Source organism: Macadamia integrifolia, chromosome 5, assembly GCF_013358625.1.
Source record: "Macadamia integrifolia cultivar HAES 741 chromosome 5, SCU_Mint_v3, whole genome shotgun sequence".
Taxonomy (NCBI): Eukaryota; Viridiplantae; Streptophyta; class Magnoliopsida; order Proteales; family Proteaceae; genus Macadamia; species Macadamia integrifolia.
This window is the reverse complement of record NC_056561.1, coordinates 4,440,510-4,451,744: the sequence shown is the minus strand read 5'-3', so window position 1 is coordinate 4,451,744 and position 11,235 is coordinate 4,440,510. Positions and strand designations below refer to the sequence as shown.

Sequence of the window (11,235 nt, the reverse complement as noted above, 5' to 3'; positions counted from 1 at the left end):
CCTTATTTAGGAATCTATGGTCATTATTATTCTGTCTATATGTTGATGGTCTGAAATGCCCTTCATTGTTTCCTATCACCCTTCCACACAGAATAATGATCATCAGTGACTTAAGCAAAAGTGTGCCTCTATAACTTCATTATTTATAGGATTTTTTTTTATCACATAAGTTTATGTGTTTATATTAACCTATAAGTTTAAACAAACTTTAAAATTTTCTACCAGCTTGTGAATTGTTTTGTTAATAAAACTAGTTTCTTTAACTCAATTGATCTATATTCAAAAAACCATAATCGAGTTAATTGGATAATTTATTTGTATTACGAATTAAGAGGAAAGAGATATAATTATTTATCAAATTGAATTACATTTAATGATCCAAACAACAATCTACTTACAATGATTAAGAACGTAATATTTGCTTTTATCATTAGCATTTTGAATATTTTGGCCCTTCATACAACATTGGAAACTTTGACGAGCCAATTAGAAATAGTCAACAATTTAACTAATGTAATCAAGGATTTAGTTATTGGTATCGGTATCGGTATCGGTATCGGAGAAGATTGGTCAAGGATAGGGGATTGGTCTCAGACGATATCAATATGATATAGATACTTGAAACCATGAATGTAATCCTAATTTTGTATACATTAGCTTAATTTTTACTTGACTTGGTTTTTGTTGGTAAAAATTTGTTTTAAGTAGCCTGCTTGAAAATGGTCTCTTAGTTGATTTCTCATTTTTGCCATGTGGAAGAATACTACAACAATTATAACAATTGAATATCTAGGGAGTAGAATGACCACGTGTCAAATCCTATAACCTAATCCAATCAAATATACTCTCATATATAGACATCCGTTCTCATGTGTGTACATGCATGCCTACCATTATAATACTCTTTACTTTCCCATAGTCTTGAATTTCCGAAAGTGCTATTATGATACTTGGAGAATTTTGATTGGGCCAGAAATTTATATGCAAGTAAGGGACCCTAGTATTTATCTATCTCAAATTTTGGAACCCACTTGAACTACCACATGGTAGATATTGAGGATCTGATAGGTTCATCATCATGGACAGATTAAATAATCATTTCCCTTTTCCGTTATTTCATATATAACTATCACTATAACCAATTAAATTCTAATTTCTCTGAGTCACGTGGATTAATAAGATTTTTTTTTTGGGGGGATAAACAAACTTATAAGGAGAGAGAGATATATATTAATAAGAAAATGGAAATTCAATTTAGCAATTAAGATAATGATCTACCTAACATAATTAAGGAAAAAATTTGTTGTTTTCAAAAATCGGTGATAAATAAGGTATAACCCTTGCCTCTAAGTATAACATGATTATTTTTTCAATGAGTATAAAATCATGTCATTTCACATATGTACATAATAACCATGCAAGACATTGATAGATCTTGATAATCACTAAAATGATAAGTTGTTTTTAATTATAAAAAAAATATCTCATACCTAACATACAAAAGCCCTAGGAATAAAACAAGAGACAAATCAATTTATGACATTGGTCACAATAAGAAGCAATTGGGCATAGATCATACATATCGCACTCATGAAAAAACCAGCTAAACATTGTGAACTTACCCAACCGACCTCTGAAACTTTATGAATCAATGTGAGAAATTAATAAAAAAAAAATTATATAAATGCAAATTTATAACATTGCCAAGTTGTAAGAGCCCGTTTTATTTTGTTTCAAGAAACGTGTTTTTCTGTGAACAAAAAATGGAATAACATCCAAAATATTATTTTATCTATTTCATTTCACTTGTTTTTCAAAATAGAAATATAAATTTTATGCCTACTTATGTGTCTATAAATAATAATGGAGAAACAAATCAGACTTATTTTTCTGTTTCTGAAAACAAGTGGGAGGGATAAAAATTGTGAAAAACCTGATAACTTCACTCGACCTACCACAACTTCAACTCATTGTTGAAACTTCTCGCTATCCAGAAGCGGCGACTCCAACCTGGTTGTGCGAAGCTCACAGTTCCCGATTGCCTTTTTCTTTATGAAGCTCATCTCCACGAATCATACATGCAACTCCAATGTCGTGCTTTCATTTGTAAGCTACATACCTACAACATTGTGCTTTCACTTGTATCTTAAACCCGACTAAAACATTTTGGGAAATAGAAAAATCATACACCTTTTTGCATTTATGAAAATCGTTTATTAGATACATAACATAAAAGTGCCATAATACATACCTTATGATATTTGGAAATATAATAGACCTTTATGACACTAATAATTTACATTACTTGAAGGACAAAATTCCCTATAAAGTTAAAGTGTAATTTATCTTTTACCAAAAAAAAAAAAAGTGTAATTTATCTCATATTATTATTTTAGGTCAAAGGAATCTTGTCGATTTGGTGTAGAAAACATCAAATGCATGGGCCGATAAGAGCAAAAGCAAGAACATCTTGAGAGTGCAAGTATCAATGCAATATTTTCATGCCCACTTATGTCCGAACATTTCATGCACTCGAATGGGTTCTTTTTCCCTTTTTTTTTTTATTATTTATCTCTCATACTTCAAATATATGAGGTTTTTTTTTTTTTTGAATATATGAAGCCATTTGAATGATACATTTTTCAAAACAACCATTGGTCTAGTGATCTCGCCATTTTTTTTGTTTTTATTAATTATTATTTTTTGAGGTGTGGACTAAAAATACTTCCCCTCCTTTACGTTCCCATGAGGTAATGATAAGTGAATATACTTCCTAAACTGCCACCTTAATGTGTTTATCGAAGAATCAAAGGCATTTACCAAACATAGATTAAGGAATTAAATACCGATACAGTGACACGACACGAGGAGGAAAAGGGCAAGTCTGTGGACCCCATGCGCCCATCGTAAGAAAAAATCCTTGTTTTTATCGGATCTGTGATTCTGCTCCATCCGGGCCCGAATCACGGCTACCCACTTTCCCACCAGACATAATCTACCACTTTAACCTCCATTCTCCATTTTATTTACTAAAACTGCCATTCATCTCCCAATTCTTAGAAGCAAAAGCTGTCCACCTTTGACTTCGGCAGGAGTCGTCTATCAAAAAGAATACAAAGGTCAATGTTGTAAGGTTATGATTCCATGGAATCCAAATACCAAAACATTAGTTAGGTTATAGCCTATAACCATTACCAACCATCAGATTCGAATATAGGGTTTCCAGCTGTATTAAAGATACCAATCTGATAGTAAATTGTCCTTACATGTATAGTATATAATGTTTCCTAATAAATGGACAGATAAAAGGAAAAAATAAATAAAAATCTCGTGATATGTCTCTATAAATCAGATTAGGCAGGTAATCTCGTAATTCTATTGGACAGGAGTGGTCAAAATTCTATATAAGCACCAAAATTAAAATCCTTCTGTCCCATTCTCTCTCTCCTTTCTGAAACCCAACCCCTCCCTCTCTCTCCCATCAAACCTCTCTTCTCTCCGTGTCCTTGCCTGTAATCCGCTTCGACGAACGAGAAGAAGAAGAAGAACAGAGGAAAAAGGGTGAAAAAGCTAAACCAGAGAGAGACATAGACAATCATGGACGAGAATTCCATATATGTTGAATCAGCGCTTCCCGAAGAGGGTGAATACAGTACCAGCAACAATAACCAAGGATGGCAGAAGGTCACCTATGCGAAACGCCAGAGAAAGAACTCGGCGAAGAACTCAGATGCAGGTTCCGATCTCGGAAAATTCCGTTTGAATGGATCCGTAGGAGGCGACAAGTCTAACGTTTTTCAGTCTATTGAACAAAAATCAGAAGAACGCCGTAGAGCCCTAGAAGCTCAGAAGGCTGCTGCTGCTGCTGCTGTTGCTTCTGCGGGCGCGGTTGTTCCCAGATCGAAACACCATTTTGATGATGATGGGGACGATAGCGATGTTGAAGCATCCGGTGGTGTTGAGAATGGGACCGGTGAGGCTAAGAAGCCTAAGCAGAAGAAGCCTAAGGCGCCCAAGATCACTGTGGCCGATGCGGCTTCCAAGATCGATGCTTCTCATCTCAACGCTTACCTCATTGATGCTACAGTAAGTTTTAATTTTCATTTTTTCCCCTTCTTTTCCGATCTGTTCTCCCTCGCCCCCGGGATTTTTGATTGTAATTGAAAATATTTTATTTTTATTACTTGTGTAGGCATCGTATGAATCACAGCAAGATATCCAGCTCATGCGTTTTGCCGATTACTTCGGTCGCGCCTTCTCTGGGGTGAGCGCAGCCCAGTTCCCGTGGACGAAGATTTTCAAGGAGTCCCCGGTTGCAAAGATTGTCAATGTAAGTTATTTTCCCCCTATTGCGACGAGTAGCTAATGCAATTGGCTGGAATGAATTTTGGATAATTTAGGATTCTTAGGCATGGAATATGGAAGCGAATAATAATTGGAGGTTTTTTGTGCGTGTTTGTGTGCTTGATGCTACGGCTTTTCTCTTTCTGACAATGTGGATTTTATTTGTTATCCTCCATACTCTTTTTTGATTCATTTGTATAGCCATTCATTCGCATACCAAATTCGCTGGAATCTGGATTATCATAACGTTTACACACTAATTCATGACCACCTCTCCATATATTCATTTGCATATATTGGTTTAATTGGTTTGTCATCCTATTTTTCTCCTACAATATGGCATTCAGGTATTATTTAGAGAGGATAGCATGTTTATGTTCCTTGAGAGACTGTGGCTCTCTCTCTCTTTCTCTCTTGATGCTTAGATATTTGAAGATTATAGATCCCCTGCTTTTTAGTTCCACGAAAGTTCTTTGTTGATAGGAACTGATGTCTGATGTTTACCATCTGGATTCTACTCTATAAAACTAGCATCATCTGGATTCTCATGTTTTATGAATTTTTTTTCTTCGACACAGTTGTCCTATTACAGCTTATAATTTTTGTTTTTTCCCCCTTTTCTTTTCTGTATGCTACTTATGGTATTGTCATAATGTCTGTTCACTCTCTAAACTCGACTAGCTAATATATTTTTTGACAGATACCCCTCTCTCACATTTCTGAGGCTGTTTATAAGACGTCAACTGACTGGATCAACCAACGATCTTCTGATGCTCTTGTTGTTTTCGTTTTGTGGTCATTGGATAGCATTCTAGCTGACCTAGCAATTCACCAAGGTCCTGCTAAGGGCTCCAAGAAGGTTGCCCATCAGGCTCCATCAAAGGCTCAGGTAAATCTTAGCATTATATGAATGTTATGATGCCTTCTTTGTATTTAGCCATTTATGTCAACTATTGAAAAAGTGTATGGGAGTGTGGAGACTGCAGTGTAGTTGGAGGTGGAAACTATTTGGAAGCAAGATTCTTCTCATTCAATAGTCATCCTCCTTTTTGATAAGTAAACCAGAGAAATCAAGCCATGATCTAAAACATGGCAAAGGTGACATGTATGGTGCTAAGACTTCAAAAAATAGCATATAAGTCTCTTGAGGTTCTCATTGGGTTTATGGAGCGCTTGGCAGCTTTCTTAGTTTTTTTCCAGGTTAATATACTTGATCCATCACTTTTGAAATCTTCTGGCTGGAATTATTGAGATCCTTTCTCAGTGTACCCACTAATCTAATCAGTGTAGTATTCATGTCCTTTTGTTGGTAAACTGAGGCAAGCAAGGTTTAGAGATTGGTTGGAACCTAGATCATACCAGAGCTATTGAACCGGACTGGGTTTCGACAGTCCAAATAGAGAATTGGTCGATCAAGTAGGAAAGGGCCCAATATTGGTATTGGTCAGCTGATCCACTATATATCATGGATTCAATGGTCTAATTTTTCCACCTGATACCTTTTGGTTTTACTGATCAGATGGTGATCCTTGAAACCACAAAGGCAAGTGTGGTATCGTACAAAAAGGATCTTTTGCCTTTGCCATGTTGGAAAACTAGATCTCTGGTGCTTCAACTTTAATTATGATAAATGCTTTTAGTGTTAGAATCTTCAATTTTATAAAGACACATTTTTGTTTGTTACAATTTGCATTTAGTGTTTAGAATCTTCAATTTGATAGAGAGTCACATTTTTTTTGTTACAATTTTCTGGAGGCATTATAATTGATGTTGTATGAGTCTTCCCTTGTAATTTCTTTCTTTCCTTTCATAAAATTTTCATTGGGTAATGGGTATAGAGTATTATTAAAGGAAGAGCTGCGAATCACGAGTATTATGGATATACCTTTGGATCTTGTTTCTCTTAATTGTAGTCACCTGCAATAGAGCCTTTTTTTTTTCTCTCTCCAACTTCTGCTTGGAATTCAAAAGCATTAAGTTTGATCCTTTTCAATCGATGTGTAAGTGTGAATTAGATTTCAAACCACAACTACTGAAATTTGACGTAAACCAGTTTGAACTTGGAGGTTTTCCTCAAATCTTTCAAGGCTTAGATCTAGCATTTCCATAGGACTACAAACAACCTACACCTGCACCAACTCGAGGAAAAGGTTGTGACAAATGAAGCCCCATCTTGTATTAAGGAGAGAAAATGCTCTTTCGTCAATTGTGGCAGAAGGGTATTATCAGGTTAGGTCATCCTTGAAGAAGTTTTTCTTTTTGAAATCTAGGCTACAATCAATCAATATCCTGGAGAATGGGATGAAGAGGAAAAAAAAAAAATGGAGGACTTATGTTCCTTTGTTTAGACCTATTGAGAGCTTATATTTAGGAATGCATTTGTTGGCTGTGATACAAAAGCCCTTGCATGTATTTAATGCCTCCCATACCTTCCAACAAGGAAAAGATTGATCTGTCACTATGCAGAACTTGACCCCAACAAAATATTTTGATGGAAAACTACTGTTATGTTCCCAATTTTATGATTCTAAAATGAAACAAATTTTAATTGAACAGAAATAGTTGGGATAAGTTTGGAATTGAGTTGGAGAAATCCTAATCTTTCTTCTGAGTATGCCTTCTTGAAATATCTTTTCAGGGAAGTGATCTTCGTCAATTGAATCACTATACTTTTAATAGCGCAAAGGCTAATATTCTCTAATGCTTGATCACTCGAGCATACCTCTCGTAGAGCCATATTGCTTCACCTACCCATAGATTTGTGGCACATATCTTACTCTGCATTTCATCCATTCAAAGAAAAAAATTTCAAGAAATCTGTCAACCTCATGCTTATTTGTCAGGACCTACAACAGTACAACTTCCTGCCTTTAATTGCCCTTTGGATTCATGGGGTTAGGTCTGGATAGGCCTGCACATGGGTCAGTCTGTCTGTATAAACCCAGTCCAGTCCTTGAATCTGAAGCCTTTGCCTGGGATTGGTCTAAGCCTACTTTTTGTCCAAATTAGCCTGCACTTGTACAGGTTGGCTCAGGTTGGCCTGGACTTCGGATGCTTATTATTTATAAGATTTGGAAATTAATTTTATATATGTATAAGTGCATGACTTAAAAGGAAACAATAATAGGACAGTCATATGACCGGCTTTGATGTGGTATGGAATGTTGGGCAGTTAAGAAACATCATATAGATAAACTCTGTGTAACTGAATTGAGGATGTTGACATGGATGTGTGGTGAAACTAGAAAGGATAAAGTAAGGAATGAACAAATTAGAGCTGATTTGGGAGTAGTTCCGATACATGATAAGCTACGAGAAAGTCGTTTGAGGTGGTATGGCCATGTAAATGGGGGCCTTTAGATGCTCCAGTATGGAGGAGTGATTTGATTTAAATTAAAGGAGCTAAAAGAGCCATGGGCAGACCTAAAATGACTTTAGGAGAAATGGTGAGAAAAGACATGCATTGCTTAGGCCTTGTTTCAAGTATGACTTTGAATTGAGCTGATTGGAGGGCAAGGATCCATGTAGTCGATCCCATTTAGTTGGGATAAGGCTGAGTTAAGTGCATGACTTCATGTATTATTCAGACAAGGACCGCAATTATATGCAAGGGCTGGACTTTTAGTTGGGCCTAGCTGAGGCTAATGCAAGGCCTTAAATGTGTGACACTAAGCAATGTTACATATTGTTCTCCGTTGAGGGAAGGGTTTGTATGCCATTATTGTTCACGATCACCTTGGGATGTGAGACAACAGTGATATTTCACTATGCCTAACAACTACCGGGCCTTTTTGGTCATTATTGAAGTCCAGCCCCAAAAATTATGATTGTAGTCTCTCGATCTTTCCCCCTCTCTGTGTATGTGTGTTTGTGTGTGCGTGGAGAAAAAAGCTCGTTGAATAGTTGTCTTTAATCTGCATACAATATTTGATGTGAATATCTTGGGGGTCTTCATCTTCCTTTATTTTTGCATTCTGCAGATAATTTATTAATAGAATCTATTGCTTTCCAATCATGAAATCATCATGCTGTCTTTCTGCAGAGAGTTTACTACTAGAATCTGCTGCTTCCTGACCATAAAATCATTTACATATGGTGACTTGTAATTGACTTATTTTAAATTGCAGGTTGCAATTTTTGTGGTTTTAGCAATGGTATTGCGTCGAAAACCTGATACTTTAATTAATGTACTGCCAACCTTGAGGGAAAATTCTAAATATCAAGGACAAGATAAATTTCCAGTTATCATCTGGTTACTTGCTCAGGTAAGATTAGTTTACTGAACATATCTGTTGGAATCTTTTTAAGATAACGAATAACATTTACTTTGCTTATGATAAATCTGGCTTTGTGTAGGCTTCCCAAGGAGACCTGGTTTTAGGGATGTATTCGTGGGTGCATAACCTCTTACCCATGGTCAGTGGCAAATCAAGTTGTAATCCACAGTCTAGGGACTTGATTTTGCAGTTAGTGGAGAGGTTGGGACATATTGAGAATTTGAATAAATTTCTATCCTTTTCTTATGTAATTTTTCTGTTGTTAGATTTGTAATTTTATTTTGTTTTTTGGCTACAGAATTTTGTCTTTTCCAAAAGCTCGGCCTATGTTACTGAATGGTGTTGCCAGGAAAGGGGAGCGTCTGGTGCCACCTTCAGCTCTTGAACAGTTGATGCGAGTTACTTTCCCTGTTCCATCAGCTCGAATCAAGGTGCATATTATGCTCACCATTATACAGTCAGGGCCCTAGGCAGTCTTTTTAATGTAGTTTTTTTTTTTTTCTTTTCTTTTTTTTGTGTAGGCCACTGAAAGGTTTGAGGCTATATATCCCACTTTGAAAGAACTTGCACTTTCTGGTGTGTCTGGAAGTAAAGCAATGAAGCAAGTTGCACAGCAGACATTGAACTTTGCAGTCCAAGCAGCAGGGGAAAGTAAGTGTGGGCATGAAACAGTGTTGTTTTATAATAAATTTTTCTTTCACATTTTCCTGTGGCCCTTTTATTTGGACAATAATGAGGTTATAACATACATCTGAGTGTGAGGATTGAGATTAGGAACTGCTTTGCAGGCAACCCAGAATTATCCAAAGAAGCTACTGGCATTTTCATCTGGTGCTTAACTGAAAACCCTGATTGTTACAAGCAATGGGTAGGGAATTCTAATCTTTATCCTGGCAGCTCTACATGTAGGAGCATTCTTTCTATCTCTTCTTTACTCCGATATCATTTGTTTGACCTTTACTTGGTACAATCAATGGTGGGAACAGGACAAGATTTACCTGGATAATATTGAAGCCAGTGTTAATGTTTTGAAAAGGCTGACCAGTGACTGGAAGTTGCATTCTGTTAAACATTCCTCTCTTGATCCTCTGAAGGAGACTCTCAAAAGTTTCAGACAGAAGGTACATTAGTGTTTTGATGATTCACACCTGACTCATCGCTGTGATTCCATTTTTATTCTCTCGCACATCAGAGGATAATTTAGGAGTGCTCTGTTCATGTTGGTGAATTATGTATTGTACATTAATAGATAAAATACTTCTTGAAGTTGATTCGTCTTATCTTGATTGTCTTATAGAATGAGAAAGCACTGGCTAGTGGAGATGATGCTCACTCTCAAGCTGCCTCCATCAATGAGGCAGACAAGTATTGTAAGGTGTTATTGGGAAGACTCTCGCGTGGGCATGCATGCATGAAGAGCATGGTGTTTGCAGCCATTGCATTGGTTGTTGGTGCCTTCGTCATGTCACCAGACATGGAGTCCTGGGACTTGAAGAAATTATCTGTGATGTTCAACTCACAACAATCCTTCTGAGCAAACTCTAGGAGAGATATTGGTGACCCATGGTGGACAACAGAAAAAAGGGCTTTTTACTATGTCCAGCTTAGGAAATGTAAGAAAGCTGCCCCATAAGGAAGGGGTAGAGTATGAGTTATCTATTGTAACCTTTGCAAAGTCTCATTGGGTTGATGAAACTAGAGTTATGTGAAAGAGTCCATTGCGGAATGGAAGGTCCAAGTTAGCAGACAGAGAAAAGAGAGTTGGTAAAAAGCTTTTATAGTTGGTTCAAGTCATTCAGAATTGATTTGGCATTCCTGTTTCTTTTCTTCTATATTAGATGTAATAGTTTGTTTTAACTTATCCAGTCTGTTAATTTACTAGACAATGAAAAGCAATATATCTTTTTTGGATGACAGTTTCCTTTCCTGCATTGTCATCAAATTTACATGCTTGATGGAAATTGACATATTGTATTCCTATGATTTCTTCTTTGATATAATTCTGATTTTGAATGGTGTTGGAGTCAGTTGATCTTTTTCAGGCCTTCACAGTTAACAAGAGCATGAAGTTATGAAGTAAGGTAGAAGGTGAGGAAATGTTTTCAATGAGTAATCTTTTCCAATGGTTAGCAGGATTTCTTGGTAGGTTAGTCTAAATAGGGTTCTGCTGGTAGGATTTTGTTCTGTCACGTGCAGGTCGGGGCATTTGAAAAGAGAAAGATTCTCCACATTGACATTGTGAAAATTATTTTTTTTTATATCACATCATAACCCTGTGGGATCCACATTGACATTTTATCTCATATTTAATCATTTTGGCGTCCTTATTGACAAAACTGTCTCTCACATTGTGATTGGTGTGGCATGAGAGATTTGGTGGCCTGGGAACCTTCTCCCTTTGATTAAATATGACTCTGGAATTTGACAGTCAATCCAAACCATTCCTGCTTCACCAATACTTGATACAGCCGCAACACCCCTCCACATGGCAGAAATAGGTGGTGGCCTGTATAGAAACTTCTCCAAGCGAGTCGGTCTAGAAAAACTTTTGCCTCTTCCCAGTGGGTTACCAAAGTATCAGCCCCGCCCCCCACCCAAAGGAAAAAGGCAAAAA

The 11,235-nt window shown here is 36.6% G+C and overlaps 1 protein-coding gene across 1 annotated transcript; it reads left to right on the top strand.

Moving 5' to 3' along the window:
- Positions 1-3,430: 3,430 nt before the first annotated feature.
- On the top strand, positions 3,431-10,537 carry LOC122079992. Its single transcript, XM_042646818.1, has 10 exons — positions 3,431-4,086; positions 4,193-4,330; positions 5,045-5,233; positions 8,472-8,609; positions 8,701-8,822; positions 8,920-9,052; positions 9,143-9,272; positions 9,410-9,489; positions 9,608-9,742; positions 9,919-10,537. The coding sequence occupies exons 1-10, from the start codon at positions 3,598-3,600 to the stop codon at positions 10,153-10,155; spliced, it is 1,791 nt and encodes a 596-aa protein (XP_042502752.1). The 5' UTR covers positions 3,431-3,597; the 3' UTR covers positions 10,156-10,537.
- The last annotated feature ends 698 nt before the right edge of the window (positions 10,538-11,235 follow it).

What these genes read in the sequence shown, in the direction of transcription:
- LOC122079992 (XM_042646818.1), top strand. Translation starts at nt 3,598, where the DNA reads ATGGACGAGAATTCCATATATGTTGAATCAGCGCTTCCCGAAGAGGGT. An exon ending in AGTCCAAGCAGCAGGGGAAA is followed by an intron (nt 9,273 to 9,409) that starts GTAAGTGTGGGC and finishes ACTGCTTTGCAG; the next exon opens with GCAACCCAGAATTATCCAAA. An exon ending in CTGATTGTTACAAGCAATGG is followed by an intron (nt 9,490 to 9,607) that starts GTAGGGAATTCT and finishes TGGTGGGAACAG; the next exon opens with GACAAGATTTACCTGGATAA.